General features: G+C 35.1%; 2 protein-coding genes across 5 annotated transcripts in view; both read right to left on the bottom strand.

The window, feature by feature from the left end:
- The window catches only part of LOC116167679 (matrix-remodeling-associated protein 5-like), a 79,258-nt gene that overhangs the window by 50,304 nt on the left and 11,783 nt on the right, over positions 1–17,171 (bottom strand). The gene's annotated exons all lie outside the window — the stretch shown is intronic.
- LOC116167682 (myb/SANT-like DNA-binding domain-containing protein 3) lies at positions 3,743–5,212 on the bottom strand. 3 transcript variants are annotated; one of them, XM_031483139.1, is made up of 5 exons: positions 4,820–5,212; positions 4,474–4,657; positions 4,309–4,416; positions 4,115–4,247; positions 3,743–4,066 (listed from the first exon to the last, which is right to left on the bottom strand). In XM_031483139.1, exons 1-5 carry the CDS (start codon positions 4,888–4,890, stop codon positions 3,780–3,782), a joined length of 783 nt encoding a protein of 260 aa, XP_031338999.1. In that variant the 5' UTR covers positions 4,891–5,212; the 3' UTR covers positions 3,743–3,779. The 3 variants fall into 3 exon arrangements, with proteins under 3 accessions (XP_031338999.1, XP_031339001.1, XP_031339000.1); XM_031483141.1 differs by having other exon boundaries at positions 4,474–4,715; positions 4,820–5,210; XM_031483140.1 differs by having other exon boundaries at positions 4,474–4,727; positions 4,820–5,207.

Here is a 17,171-nt window from a genome sequence, read left to right as displayed (position 1 = left end):
AAAAATGGAATAAGTAACGCCAATTCTGGTTGACTCCTAGCCCATATACAAATAGAACTGCAAATAGTATACTTATATTAAATAAATAAGAAGAATAGAACTAATGACTACCTACATTTCACATGGTATAAAATTGTTATTGTTAGTTCCTTTCATCCTCCACAATTTAAATAAATTTACAATGTTTAAACGAAGATTGTTGTAAGTGCTTTACAACAGATCAGTTCTAAAGTAATCTTACATTAATTTTGAAAATGTGAATTACAAAGTTTCTCAATGAAATGTAATCTATTTTCAACTTTCAAACAAGTAAGCTATAACAAAGTTAACTCGCCGTCTTGATGTAGCCTGATAAAAGAATGCTTCAATGGACATTACACAAGTTCAAAACAAGTTTCTTTGAAACGTATCTGATTTCTAATAGGAGCAATGCAACGAAATGAGACAGTTTTGCATTTTTCTTATTACCTTTTATAAGATAAAAGGAACAATACTGTAACAAAGCTGTCATGTAAACGTAACTATAGTCTGTCATACTGCCGCGCAGAGAAAACGAAAACTTTGAAAAAGTCATTTACACTTGTAAACTTGTATTCAATAGTCACAAATATGCAAACTCCGTCCCACAGTAATAGGGGTATGAAAGGGTCTCCTATAATCGGCTTTTAACTGTTTTAAATGTAAATAGAAAAGAAATGTTATACGTTAAAGAATGTGTATCGGTTTCTTCTTCATTCGTAGAGCTGCCTTCAGCAGTTAACGTTAATAATTAGTGATTCAACGGACATATCTAAGGCGTTGCCCATCCCACGTTTATTTTTTATCACATGTTGAATGCATTTCCACCAGTTTTCCACGGTAATCTAGTACGCGTTTCTAAAAAGCTCTACATATAACGTGCGCAACGTGGAAACACTGTTATTTCTTGCCACTTCTCATTCTCCTAGGACTCAACTCAGACCAACTTAATCGAGTACATTCCAAATTCCACTTTAGCACTGAACTATTATGTTTGTTATCCAATTAGAGGGGGTTATCTTGAAAGGATACATTTTTATCAAGCAACAATTATCTGGTTCTCTTTCTTCTAGAATGTTGTTGGGAATTGTTCCGTTTGTTATTATTTATGCATGGAATTTGCAACGATAATCAACCCTTCCGGAATAATTTTCAGTAAGTATTTGTTCAAAACATTCTTCACATACATCGGCATTCAATGTCCTCGTGGTAGAAGTGCGTTTTTTAGATGCAAAAACGAGCAATCCTTTTCCTGAAGAAATCCCTAATAACTTTATATTTTGTTTTCTGCCCTGTAATTTTGTAAATCTTTCAAGCTTTTTTTTATTTACCACTAAAGACCCATCTGAGTCACGTATCCTGCTCTAACCAAGTACTGTAGATGATACATTGGATTTACTTAAAACCCAGCTTGGCGCAAAAAGTATACAGGGTGTACTAAATTCAAGGGAACCATGGGATCTCGAAAGCGTGAATCAGTATCTAATCTTACGCTGCTTAGAAAGTAAAAAAATTTGAATACTTTCAGAGATACTTGAAAAAAGATTCGCTAATTTTTTTTTTATTTTTGTGACTTCTAAAGAGATTTTTTAAAACAAAGGATATGGTTTCTACACTACGAGCTACTATGATCAGATAGACGTCCGACGTTTGGGTTTAGGGCCATCATCAAGTATAATTTTTTTAATATGGTTCTGAAAAAAAACATAATATCATAATTACTTGGTTCAGCAACTATGCGATACACGTAGGGCCGAATGCACAAAAGTTAATCAAAGCTTAACGGCGCTGTTAACTCATTTGTTTCGATTAAAAAATGACATTTGCTTTGATTAAATTAGTTAATTTAACGGAACTGTTAAACATCGATTAAGCTAAAATTCCTATGCACAAAAAAGAATTAGCATTAACGACGCCGTCAAGTCGGCTTTAATCACGGCAAAATTTAACCGGTGCTCATTGACTGATTAAACTGACAGTTCGTTGATAATGTTCAATTTGATCTTGTGGAACGTATTTTTATAGAATAATTTGACCTATTCTAATAGTTATTCGAGATGTTCCTTATTGTTAATTAGTGTTAAAGTTCTCAGTTTGTGTTCAGTTCATTTTTTAATAGGTACTTACTTTTTCATAAATAAATTTGGAAATAATATGTAAGTGAAAAATTACTTTTTACTTATAAATAACATAATTCCTTACTGTTTATTTAGCCATTTTCATGTTGGACATTTCACTCTCCTCTTTTTCTTCGTCCTCCGATGAAGAGGAAGCCCCCGCCAGGAGAATAAGATTTATAAGGGATAGAAACAATCCTTTTCAAATATACGATGATATCGATTTCAAAATGAGGTACAGGTTTTCGAAGCCAATAGTACAAAATTTGCTTCATATGTTTGGACATTTAATAGAACCGAAAACCAAGAGGAACAAAAGTATTGATGGCCTAACCCAGCTTCTAATAACTCTTCGGTTCTATGCAACTGGAACATATCAAAGAGTTATTGGAGATCATATCAACGTAAATCAGAGTACTGCCTGTCGTGTGATAAATAGAGTCACCAGACATCTTGCTCGTCAAAGGCCAAATTTTATAAACATGCCCAAGAACCAAGACGACATTTTACAAGTCTGTAGAGGCTTTTACAGAATCAGAGGGTTTCCTAAAGTGATTGGAGCTATAGATTGCACACACATCAAGATACAGTCTCCTGGTGGAAATAATGCTGAGCTATATAGAAATAGAAAAGGCTTCTTTTCTATTAATGTGCAAGCCATATGTGATGCCACATTAAAAATCAGGCACATAATAAGTAGATGGCCAGGATCTGTTCATGACAGTACTATTTTCAATGATAGTCCATTAATCCCGGAATTTGAAGCTGACCAATACGGAGCAGGAACTTATTTATTGGGGGACTCTGGATATGCTTGTAAGAAATATCTCTTAACCCCTTTCTTGAATCCCCGAACGCCCGCAGAAGAACGATACAACAGGTCACATGTGGCAACAAGGAATACGATCGAAAGAACATTCGGTGTGTTAAAAAGAAGGTTTCCTTGTCTCTTTTTAGGCTTGAGAAATACTGTTCACGTATGTTTGATGATAATAGTTGCATGCGCGGTCTTACACAATATTGCCATTGATTCAAATGACCATTTAAACGAATTTTTTGAAAATCAAGGCAGAGCTGAAGACATACCGATCGCAGAAGGTTACCGGAATGAAAATACATCCATTAGAACTGCTCTAGTTAATACTACTTTCAGTTAATAAATTTGTTCTGTCCGTTTATTTGTTCATTTACTTCCTTAAAAAAGGAACACAGAAGTTAAACAGCTGAATCCAGCACCTAACTGCGAAGTCATCTTAAACTTCAGCGAAATACTTTTTTGCTGATTTTCGACTTCGTCAGGTATATAGGTACTGACATTAATAGGAGGCAATCCCAAAAGAGCTTGCAGAAAAATAACATTTTATTATGTGGTTTTGTTTATGAATATTTCAATTCTTTCGTTTAACTATGCACCTTTTCTTTTGTAATTCTTAAAGTGTTTCGACCCTGCATTCTCAGCAAGTGTGTTTCTTCAAAGACTTTATTTAACTATGAGTAGGTACCTAAGTACATTTTTAGTAACGACGATGCCATCAGACAGATCAGAGTTATTATATTTACGGGGATTAGCATGACCATGACCAACCAATGTATAAAAATACAGTCAATATTATCAACACCATTTTATTTGAATAGAAAATATGTTCATTTACTTAATTGATTCATGAAAATGCGTTTTTTAAAATTTTTCTCCATTAGGAGAGTGCTGTATTCCAGCCTAGCATTCTTCAACTTTTGAAGGTAGTAATTTTTTTTAATTTGTTGAATGGACATCTTAGTTTTAGGTCGCCGTTTTGCAGCAATTATTCCACCTTTTGGCGCAGGTTGGCGATCAGCTATGGAAGAAAAGGAACAGGATGGTATACTTTGGTCCACCACTTCAGGGATGATTGCTGGGGGAGAAGGTTCTAATAGCAATATTGCCTCGTCATCTTTAAAACAATGTTTTTTATTAAGTAAATGCAAACTTTGATTTGTACCGTGATAAGAGCTGGCACTATCAAATGGATTTGGTAAAGGCTTTACCGTATCACCCATTATCGATAGCACCAGACTCATTGAGTCGTTGGTGGTGCTTTCGCAGCTTCCTCCTCCAGTTTTCTTTCTTCCTTCCTTGGAAATAAGAATAAAACAGACAATTAAAAATGACGGAATCCTTTCATGATTAAATTACCTTTTCACATTTTGCGGCATATAAAGCTTCTTCTGGAAGCTTTTCTATATCGTCTTGTGACATTTCTCCATCGAAAGCTTTTTTTAATTGCTCTCGGTACCTTTCTTTCTAGAATCGTACCGATAATAGCTATGTTTATAACCACAAACGACGTATATTACTTACATTACTCGATGCCTCCGCTTTTCTCGCATTCCGCTTTATGTTATCATAAAAATGCTTTAATTGCTTGGTGGTTCTTTTGCTGATACATTCGGAGTTAAAATCTTCTGTAACGCACTTCCAAGCTTGCTGTTTCTGCAGAAGGATCTGGGCGCTCGTCACTCTCGATTCTAGTATATGTTTCTTACTAAATTGGAAAAACATGAGTATTCGGAGAAACTTTATCATTGTAATTATTGTGGCAGCTAAAATGATACCTATAACAACTCAAAATTCAACCGGAACTTTTATCGAATTCAGGACAATCACTAAGTTACTACGAGTATAATAACAATGTAAATTTGCTTACGATTCAATTATTTGGAGTAAATGTTCTCTTTCCACTTCGGTAAAGTTTTTTCCCCGTATCTTCTTTTCCATTATTAACCCAATAATATAAATTGATTATTAGATGACAGATAACAAAAAAGAAAAGCGTTCCACTAAAGTAGGCTTTGTAAAAAAAATCACACATTTCCATAAAAGTACAACGTTGCCGGCGCCAATTCTTACAAAATATTTAATCAATGCTTAATCACCTTGGTTAGTTAATCAAGGAGTGTTTTTGTTTTGTGCATACCAATCTAATTTAATCAAAGGTTTAATTTAATCATACCGATTAACTAACGGCCTGATTATTTATTGTTTGTGCATTCGGCCCGTAGTTTTTTGTTGGAATGACGAGCTCATTGAAAATATAAAATAGAAATGGCAAGTCCGAAATTTAAAAAAATGATAATGGTCCCAAAAACAACAAAAGAATGGATTCTTGCCTCTTTAGTTAGGTTCGTGACTCCGAACATTTATTACATGCGGCACATGTTTACCTGCTCATTCAATTTATGTAAAAGAAGGTAAATCACCTTTCTGTTACCAAATTTGTTCCTCTCAAGCCATTTGAAAACTAAGACATATTACATGAATAGTTTTGGTTAACTTTTTTGTAGCACATGTTAAATTGACATTTTAATAGGTTTGAATGAGTAGGATAAGCCGTTCTTTAACCGTAAGGATAGATAAAGTGATCACTTTAACCGTAAGGGTAGATAAAATTAAATAAATGATTGTGCATTCTAATGACATCTGTCATTCTTATTTCAAATGCACGATATAAAATGACATTCAGAACATATAACAATTCTGTTTCTATGGAAACGATCGCTACGGCAGAACCTAAGCTTGCTATTTTTGACGTCTCTAAATTAAATTCAGAATTGTCAGAACAATGCTTTATTATTGCTTCTGCTATAAAATAAAGGTTTGTATTATCCACGACGATAAATGGAAACTAACCATCTCGTGAAAGTTAATTCATTCGTGGCTGTGCCACTCGTGAATTAACACATTTCACTCAATGATTAAAATATCCCTTTATCGTCTTGTAATAATAAATAACTATTAGCTGCTTTAATAACAAGAGGTTACTATCATGTTTCAAAAAAGCAACAAGCTCACTCACTTAGGCTATTTGCACACACACCGATTTTGGATGGTCGGCAAAAAATCGGCCGATATTTTATCGATAGCAGGTGCTTGCAGACATAACGGATTTTTACCGGTCAAACAATCAATTGCTTTGTTGTCGTGTCACGAGGTGATTGAATAATAATGAAACCTAGACGAGTTGTTGCTATGTGGTTATTGTATCGCCGCATAAAGCACCGTAGGATTAAGCGCAAGTGCTGGATTCATCCTATCAATCAAAGCAGAGAACGCACGGGAACATTCTACACTCTTTTTGAAGAACTAAGGCTTGATGACAGTAAATTTTTCAACTTCTTCAGAATGTCAATTGCATCCTTTGACGAGCTCCATGAGAAGTTGAAAAATGAAATCCAACACCAGAACACTAAAATGAGAAACTCTATTCCTTCACGAGAAAGGCTTGCTTTAACATTGAGGTAAGTATAAAATACGTATGTATATACACAATGCACTAAATTATTTAAAAAAAATATGAATATACCTATGTCCAAATTTGGTTCCAATCGCTTCAGCCGTTTAGCCGAAAATGAGAGTACAGACGGACTGACAGACCGACATCTTTGAGATTTTGTTTAATTCGGATTCCTGGTACTTAAAAACGTGTATTCCCGTAAAAAAAAGTGGGGTGTCATTTTTTACTCCAATGCAAAGTATAGTATTATATGGTAACAGAGCACTCGGCTGGAATTAAAGATGGCGATTGCAAGAACTGCTGAGGACGGTCGGTAAACAATCGGTGCATGTGCAAGCGTGTATTTAGTCACGTAGGTCACTGTGTCGCCGGTGCTTCTCCGGCATCGGCGATATACAGTGGCAGTGGCCGGCTGCTCGCCGGCATTTTACCGGCACCGATCAGAGGCCGGCGTATGTGCCAGGTCCCGTTCCCCTCCGTGGTTCACTATTGGAATTTGGACGACCGGTAAAAAATCGGCCGTCCAAAATCGGTGTGTGTGCAAATAGCCTTATCGTCTACGAACTCCAAGCGGTTAATAACATACACTACTATCGGAGTAAAATGTAGAGTCCGCTCACTTTGAAGGCTCAAATCTCAAAATCGCTGGAGCCGATATTAATGAAATTTTTGGAACGTATCAATTGGTAAGTTGTTGTTAACATACGTAAATTATAAATTTTTGCTGCCAGGACTTTTTACGTTATCGAATTTTCCTCACAAAAAAGTACTCTAAAATGCGTGATTTGTCGCGATGCTCAACTGTACAGGTCCATAAATAGTTTATTTTTCCACGAAAATTCATACATTTCGGGTATTACATAACCCAATTCTTGCTGTAGCTATTGTAGAAAAAATTATGGAAATATCTTGTTCCCTTTTTACGTAATTAGCGGAAAAGCAAAAACATTGCAACGCAGCTATTATTGAAGGAAACGACTTCATTCTTTTTTTATAAGATGAATAAAATAGCAAACGTCATAAATGCGTACATATTGTCTGAAAACAACTTGTGGATGTTTGTTTTTGTGTAAATTAGCCAATACTCTACGTACGAAACAAGATGAATAATAACCCGCGGGTTTCATGTGTGATGTGCGGCAAACATAATAACAATTTCATGCATATATTACTTAACCGTGTACTTAGCGTGTGTGCCGCTTTATACGAAACATTGCTGCAAGGTACAACTTTGCGATTAAATGACCTTCCCCTCAACACCGCTCGAGGTGTTGCGTTTATCTCTTTCGCTCAATTAATTCCTGCAGCCCTTCACATTTTTTTGTCATTGATTCTATTCCGTGATCATATCATTTGTAATTGTCCTTTATCGATATGAACAAAACTTTTTAAAGTGTATCTTATAATAAGCGAATAAACGCGCCTGTCATTTTATCGCTGTAACGTTTGCGTAATTATACAGAAATGCATAAAAATGTATCGACGTATAGTTAAAGGTGTATTCTATCACATACGTAAACATTATCCCATTTGAGTGAATACTTTTTTTGTAATTAAATCCTAAAGTTCTGAGTTCGTATACTTTCATTGAAAAAGCGCGCTTTCCCGTACATATTTCACTATCACATTTTCCCAAATTTAATAAGAAATATGACATTACGTACGGATACGTAGAAATAGTTGACGATTATATTACGCTTTATTTGATAAAAATCGGTTAGGTAGTTTTTTTTATAACCGTTTAAAGCCAGCGGACTCTACATTTTACTCCGATTAGTAAGGATTAGGAACAAAAAGAAAGAATGAGATCATTGTTTACCTTTCCACACAAAAAATAGGCATTTCGTTAGACAGGTATTAAATAAATTTCCTTTAACTATCGATTTCAACCTTTTTAGAGAGAGCATCACTACAAGCGTGCGAAGAAAGAATACCTTGTCAGCTGTACTTAACCCTAAATCAATAAATAACTTACCCTTGTTGGAGTAAATTGACCTGCACACTATGGGAGAGGTAGACGGCTCATTAACAGGATATTGGCAAGCCCGTAAATTTTTATTTGTGACGTGCAGGCATCGCTCCTTCCTACGAGTTTAATGGAATCAATCTCCCTGATTATCAATACAAGAATGTGACATAAGATCAATACATTTTCCATTTCTTTGCACTGTGTTAATGTTTGACTATAATTTTAGGGTACATCTACTTTTTCTTCGTAAAAGAAAGTACATATTAGCGTTAATTCCAAATTATTTTTGCAGTAGTCGCTTAATGTTAAAGGGTGATGACAACAATTTGTTGTTTGGCGTAATCTACAATATAAATAACCACATCCTAACTATGTATTAACACAGCTTATTAAATTACCAACAAGCAATACCTTAATTAAATCCTATAATAACATGCTTAGTTTTCGTGTGTGCAATTAGGGCTAGGTCGCCATCTGAAACTTGATCGTAAATCTAAGATCGGGTTCTTAAGCTTGTTCGAAAGGTAAAACTTTAGCCGTCATTATTTCTGTAACTTGAGGCATGCACTCTGACTGTGTTTAATCATAAGTAACATATAGGCTTGAATTTCTCTTTTTTAAATTCACCAAAAAAACACGGCACTGCAATGCGAGGTTTTAAAACGAATATACTGTTATGTAAACTACGCCTTGTAGACGTTATTTCGGTCCGAACACCAAAAACAATGACGAGACATCCTTATGAAAAATATGTTTTAATTTTTTAAGTGCAAATCCGGTGGGTTTCTTTACAATTAAACATAGAGTTGGTTTATTTTACTTAAATTGGTATTTCCGTATTTGTTTTTCCTTTTAGAAATTTATTATTGTTTAATTTAGATAAGATGTTTTAATGCAGACACACCTCGTCAAGTTTGCGTACTTTATACAAGATTACATCTGGTCGTTTGCGATAAAGAGTTTTATTATCAGATGAAATTTAATTAAAACACGTGTTCTGGGGCTGATAAGGAGGTGCAGATTTTATAAAGAATGCGCGTTTCATTTCAACAAGTGGAAACATTTTTGCGCGTGTATTGAAAAATTCATTATGAATGAGTTTATTATATGGTGGAAGTTGTGTGTCGTTGTGTACCGGAGACAACGAGTAAACGAGGATGCTGCCGCTGTTTGTTTTCGCGACGATTGGAAACCGTCTACATCTGTTTGTTTTGTTAAAGACGCAGTTCGCCATTTTTTATTATAAATCTATGCAGAAGCAAGTTCACCAAAGTTGTGTGAGAAGATAAACTTGCCTAGTCCGATTACGGAAAAAGTTCTGCCGAGTTGAAAAAAGAAGCAGTGTAGCAGCGAGGTTTTTGGTTCAAATTCTCTTCTTATTAAAAGTTAAAACTTCCTACCGTCTGAACAGCCACCGAAAATTTGTTCATCTTATACAAACGAGTTTTCTTTCTCTTCTTTGTTATAAAGCAAAAGTGTTCACAAGCTGTTAGCGCTTGTGTGAGTTTAGTGCACCATATATCGCAAGTCTTGTACGACCAGATTATTTGGATTGTTATAAATAGTGTAAGTAAGTCATTTTCAGATTTTTATTGTATTTGTCGACCACCTGTGTTCATCAAAATTTATTTAATAAATTCTTTGGAATTTTCGGAAGTTAATCGAGGCAATCCAGTCTCGCTTTTCACCCCCTCAAGCACTCCAGCAACGATCAGCAACGGTCTTTAAGTCAAAAATAGTATGGCGCCTAAAGTATTGTAAAAACTGTCATAAAAGACTGGTTGTCGGCGATAAGAAACAAAAACACATTCTTTCCAGGAAATATGTCGTGTTTGTTCGGGAACATTCTAGAATATTCGGGAGCGTTTCGAGAACTTTCGAGAAAGATGGGCGTTTGCTATATAAACAAATCGAATTGTGCTTCTGTGAGTTCTTGCAGAAGTAAAATATTGGTGATAAATACTTCGGGCTCCTGTTGAAACCTGAAACTTGAAACATTGACATATGCCTTGCGTCGCCGCCTCTTCCAGGATTTAGTCAACTGTCCTGGGGATGCGTCCCTGGTAGGTACTATCAGGGCAGCGACGTCGGAAGTATGGGTCAGAGGGGGCGAGTCGCCCCCTCAGTTTTTACACAAGGGGGGCCGCGCCCCCTCTAAGAATGAGTAGATACATCACTCAAAAGCGACTAACACGTCTCCTACTGCATGTGCATGCAGAAATTACAAAAAGTGTAGAAGTAGAGGATATAAAGGGTGTTTACGGTCTTCTCTGTATCCTTTTAAGAGGCGGCAGTACGCCAGTACAGCTCAAAAGGAGTCGGTAAACCCCAAAACACCTTAGTAAAAAATAATTTAAGTGGACAATGCTGATTAAGTAGTAGTAGATTGCTAGATTTGTACACAGATTAATCGTTTAATGTAAAAAATAAAACAAATGTTATCTCGCTTATTAAATAACTTTTACTAAGGTGTTTTGGGGTTTCTCGGCTACTTTTGGGCTGTACTGCCGCCCCTTAAAGTGATACAGAGAAGACCATATTGAAAAGATTTGCCAGCAAAACTGCCAAAAGCGAAAAATTTTTTGATATACATATTTAATTTTTTATGCTTGCTTTTCTTTACAATGTACATACAATAGTGCAATAAATAGGAACAAAATTTTTGCAACTTTTGTATGTTCTAGTTCTTCATTATTTTTTAAATAAAATATTAATAACTAGAATAACTAGACATTCTCCGACACTTTTTTAAATTTTTTTCAAAACTTTTCTTTCAGAAATACATTATTTGATTGATTAAATAAACAGGTTTCAGGGTCCTTAAAAAACCCACTGCTTTGCATTAATTACGAATTAATTTTGCATGGGAGGGACCTTTCAGATGGTCGCTGATTTTTGCCCCCCCAACCGCTATTCACTTCCGACGTCGCTGTATCAGGGGCGTTTCACCACTGTTTTTGTTGCCATCGCGCTGGGCCGCGACATATGCCAAAGAATGTGGTGGATTTTGTGGATTGTGCTATACATTGTGAGTGACAAACGATAATTGTTCATTTCAAGACTGATATGCATTTATTATTAGTTAATTGTAAATAAATAAATCGCGTAATTAAATATACGTTACAGTCTGAGTCTGTATTCATCAAATTCTCAGTCAAGTCAATAATTCATTCGATATATAAGTATAGGATACCCGTACAACAGAATTCGTGTCTTAGGTAGGTACATACATTCAAATGTGTGATTTTTGAATTCCCAGCTTCTCATTCTTATTAAGCCAAGAATTCGTACACGCAGGCGACCCTTTATTATGTGGTTATACAAAAATGCGCCCGTAAAATTATGAAGGTAACTTTAAAGAGAAAAATTTTGAAGTAGTCCTTAGCATTCTGCCCTTTGTAGTTAACTTTTATATGAGATTACCCATTTTATTACCTTTGTAGTGGGTGTATGAGATGTACTTTTTTATATCCTCTTCAAAGTTCTTACGCTTTCGTGTTTTTATCCAAAAAAGTAAGTTCTAATATATTTATTAATACCGGCAGGTTGCTTGCGCTTAACTTAAATTTATGTTGACTGTCAAATGCAATTGTGTAGAAAAATTTTGTGTAGGTTAAGTCGGCTTTGGATTAAACTGTTATGCATAAATCTCGAGAGCTTCATACAATTTCGAGTTTAAAGGCGTTCTTATTTTGAGACATTCTTTATTTACTAGCTTTGCTTTTAAGCGATGACGTGCATTCATAATTTTTGCTGGCGGCGGCACTACGGCGGTGTAAAAGTTTTTGAGAAATTTATACCGACCATAAAATGTGGGAGAAATACACTGCGTGTTGTTTTTGATTAAATTTATCGTTAACTGTTATTGCTCCAATCCATTTCACAGTACGTGTGCTTATCAAGCTTAAATATTCCCAAACGAGATAGTATTGATTTGCCCTTCAATGCTCTTTTGCAGATATTTTATCCAATCTTGACATTTTTACGTTTCTCTAACCACCACTTGCTCGGTCAACTGTTACACTCGTATTTAGCTTTATTTTTATTGTTTTCTGAAGCTTTTTTCATTTGCCGGAAACCCAAAACAATTTTTAAGGGCTGAGGTTTTTAAAATGAAAAAATCACACGTTGCGGTTTTACTGCAAGTACCTTTATAACAGTGTTCCGCCAAGCAATTTGATGCAAAGGAAGATTGCGGATATTCACATTTTAATCAAATTTTCATCGAGCACTGCGCGATTCAGTTTGACGAACATTCAAAAGACCATTATCAAAAGCTCAAGGCAATTATTCTAAATCGCTCATTTAACTTTACATTAGATGAAAGAGAATTAAATGTGCAGGAATTGTCGGATAGAGATTACAGAGATCACACTTTTACTTAAAAAATGAATTTCATTTTCAAGCATCTGAAGGATTCATAATATTAAGCTTGTGCTTGTGTTTCTAGAAACCAATTTCTATTTGTAATAGTTTCATTTCGAAGAAAATACAATGGATAATTCTTGAAAACAACAAGATCAACTAATTTGATTGACCATATCCTTTTCCCAAATTAATTATTAATAGTCACCAATATTTGCGTCCACTTTTGCTATAAAAGCAATTTTTTTACTAATCAATCAAAAGACTAGCTTCGAACGAGTTTAAATTAGGTCGGATTTTACTGTACAAGATGATTTTTTTGCTCACAGTTTTTTTTAACAACGTAAGGGCCTATTTTTCTTGTCTTGATGATGATGATGTCGGTCTGTCCGTTCCTGTGAGGAACGATATCTCACAAGTATAAAGTGTTTGGTTTGATACAAGATACAATACACGTTTCCCATCGTATGTGGTAAATTCGCTCCGAAAGATTCGCTCGGGACGCTCGGGTAGATTAAAAATTAAAAAGATTAACTTGTGGCCATGTTTCCTTGGGAAGCTAGTATTCCGGGGGCGAAGAATTTTTGAAGGCCAATGGAAACTCCTATACCTACTTACATTAGAAAATACTGCAACCAACATGAAGATCTTTATGAGAAAATTTTTGTTAAATAACTTTTGGAACTACTCATTACTGATTGCTTTTTGATGTGAATCTAAATCATTATATGATAACGCTAAATGAATGCAGCCAGTTGTGACAGGCTGGGCATAGCATCTCGTTCCAAGATAAGTCGAACTTTCCTGAACTGGAATTTTCCTTGGAGTGAGTTCTTGGTGAAGAAGTATCCCAACGAGAGCAAATTCTAAGTAAGCGAAATTTTCGTGGCCGAATCTTCTGGGAGCGAATTATCAGGAGCGAATTTACTAACACGAATTTTCCGGCACGGATCTTTCTACAATCCTTCTTGTAGGTATTGGGATATAACGCCCTGTATAAACCCCAAACGCGTGTTCTGTGTTCAAGTAAAATCCGCTTCTATCTGTATAAAGCTGCTAAAGAAAAGTTTCGGACTTGACGGGTCTTTGTAGTGATATCACCTGAAGACGCACACAACACAGATAGTGCTGTAATTGTGGAAATTGTTGCTAAAATAAAGAAATGCATTATAATTAACTATTTAATTAGGTTCCAGTAAAAAAATAGCAGTTTCCTTCTTGTTCTTGTCAATACAAGAAAAATGGATCTGCCATTACAGGGATATTATAAGTTTTAGTTGTTGAATATAGAAAACACTATTTGGTTATGAAGGCATCTTTCAATCTGAAGTTATGCTGACAGTTCCCAAAGGGCCCCAGAGTTTACAAACGGTCGTCAATATACTCGAATATACTGCGCACTTGACGTAATTGTGATAGAAAGTTCTGAAAGTTTGAGCGAGTTAAGGCATTGAAAACGTTATGATTCCAATTTAAGTGTCAGCACTCAATTTAAAGAATTGACGTATAGAAATAAATTTGAAATCGTGCAAGATATATAGTATGGTTTTTGCTTAGGGATTGGCTCTACTGTTTATCCGAGAACGTAGCGAAACAATAACTTGAACCAACCGTCGTTTTACTCTTGTATCTCAATAACAATTTGTCTTTATAAAGTTATATTTCTCTATTCCCTGTGTCCAAACCGTATAATCAAATCCCCTTCTGTCATTTTATCGTGTAGGGTTTCTCGTATTAGTTTTCTTGATTGGGAGCTCTTGTTTTCGTTTTTTTTTCGCTTCAATCCCTATTCCGAATGCTGTCATGATATCTAACATTCGTCACATTTTCTTATATTCCATGTAATATTAGCACAAATTTAAATAAATCTATGATATTAGTTTGCTAAGAATCTACGTTGTACTAGTTGTACGGTCATTGACAAAAGTAATGATCGCCTAAAAGGTAAACTCTGTAGCATAAGCAATCGGGCTCCATGTGTTTCTTCAAGGAGGAGATATGTTGGTTCGCATTTCTAAGTTGCTCAATATATGCAAAAATGTTGATTGCCTATGCTGTAGGATGTGCCTAGCCGGCGATCATTACTTTTGTGAAAGACTGTATGGTGTATCAGTTCACACTAACCTTTTGTCAATTAGCCTCCCTCTAAATCACCCCTAACAAGCATATTTACTGTGATCAATAAAATTGTTGTCAAAATTGACTGGGCTCACTGTAATCGTCAACAAACATAACTAGTAAATAGACTGTATAGCCCAATAGTTGGACGGTTTTGTCGCAAGCTCGTATTTAAAAACCTGATAATTGCATTATCCACTCTCAGATTTATTTAACGAAAGCCCTCTCAGACAATTCACCATAAATAAGAGCTTTATTTAATAACGCAATTAACCTGGAAAAACATGTCGCTTTTTTAAGTGACACAACAGCGGTACAGATTATCCTCTAAATAATTCCTTTCGCAATCACAACTCGGTAAACAACATTCATCTTTGGCAAATTAAATACAACGGCAACTTCCAGCAACCCTTAAACCAATTGGGAATATACAGTCAGGCCATTATTTTCTTCCCTTGCATTTCAAGCACAATTCGGATTCTACGATTATCTGTTTAATGGACAGGGTATTTTATCAGGGGTTTATTAAATTCTTAGCTTTTCTTACATTTGCGGGAATTAATTATTGTTTGCCAAACACATTTATGCTTCTTTCCTTTTTTTCAAGCAGATCTGTTAATGCAGGACAAAGATACTTGCGTTAAGAACAGTTTTGACTACATAAGAATCGCGATAACGATTGTTTTAAGTTAGTTGGTGCACGGTCGGGATAATTCCATTGAAAAATTTACGGAGTAGATTCAAGTTTAATTAATTAATGAAATTGGCTTTAGACGGTTGGTCGGAATACCTCGTTTAAAATTGATGAACTAAGAGTGAATTCCAATTCAAGATATAGAATTAGTAAAGTTTTAATAATAACTAGGCGAAAGGATTATAACAGGAAATCATTGTAATTGCGGTTCACTACGAGAATTTGAATATAAATGAGTTACTAATTAATTATCGCCTCTTGCGGGTAAATATTTCAAATTTATTACGTACGTGGACATTGCAACAGTTTTATTTTTGCAAGTAGGTACATATTATTTTTGTTTGAGTGTCACTGTAATTTTTGACCGAGGATGTATATTTCTAAATTGTGTAGTATTTCGTCGTGGCGAATTATGATGACTTAAGCGGAGTATATTATTGAAGTCCATGCGGATTTAATAACAAATTTTCAAGTATAATTATATTATTGTAATTTAACCTATAGGTATTTCGTGGAATTCTCTAAATACTTAGGCCTCTTATTAATTGGAGATATGAATATTTGTGTTTTACATGTTAATTCTTTTTAGGGTTCAAGTTTCCAGTTTAATTTTATGTTATGTCCTTCGAATTAGTTTGTTTATAGGAGAGGAGACATTATAGTTAGCGTTGCTTTGTAAATTAGTTTTTGAAAGTACCGAGACCTAGTCTAAAAGAGATATCTACGATTTTAGTTACGATAAATTTGTGCATACTACCTTGTTTGTATTTTGAATTAATTACATTACATTGCTGTTGTATAGCAATTTAGTTATTTGTGCATCGTAAAGTAGTTTTCTTGACGTTAACGTCACGTTTGTGTGCTCACCGATTTGTACGGACAATCCGTGGTCGATCAAAATTTTGCTTTTCCTAGTGTAAAGTCATTCAGCCTTAATTACGATTTTAGTATATTAATTAGTACCTGATTAGTGTCAGACATTAAACGTTGCTATACCGTAATATTTTGTGCCGCGCTATTCACTATCTTTTGAGCTCAAAAGGCCGTTGCAACCAGAGATCAATTGTAATTTTTTTGATTTTCGATGATTGATTTATATAACGTTTTATTGCATACTGGTTACATACAAGGGATCGAGTAATTAATTAAAGAAGTTTTAACAGCATGACTTAGGGATATCTTTTTTCGTTTTGGCTTTCGTGTCAAAGTGTTCACTATTGCATTATACCGTACCGTTTAACTTCAAGATAAGCTCTTGATGTTTTCATTCCGTTAATTATAAAGGGAGTTTTCTTTCCGTTGTTTTGTTTCCCGTTAGTTAAATTGTGCTTCCTTCCCACATTGTAAAATCACTAAATTTTCCGTGTGCCTTAATAATTATGTTTTAGATTTTACGCCAGTGACCCACCCCACCCCTGGAGTTTTCCGTTTTCTATATGACCGCGTAGGGCTTGCGCAAAACCGCGACCGTCCAACCGACCTTGACCAAGAGCAAGAAGGTAATCTCCTGGTGGCGCTCGAGATAAACCGTACTGTCCTAACGAGACTACTGCACCGTCCTGCCGACTGCCTCTTAAAGTATTTCAAAATTGTTATTAATTTATTATGCGAATTAAAAA

Source organism: Photinus pyralis, unplaced genomic scaffold, assembly GCF_008802855.1.
Source record: "Photinus pyralis isolate 1611_PpyrPB1 unplaced genomic scaffold, Ppyr1.3 Ppyr1.4_LG4, whole genome shotgun sequence".
NCBI lineage: Eukaryota > Metazoa > Arthropoda > Insecta > Coleoptera > Lampyridae > Photinus > Photinus pyralis.
The sequence above is the reverse complement of the archived record's forward strand: the minus strand, read 5'-3'. Positions and strand labels throughout refer to the sequence as shown.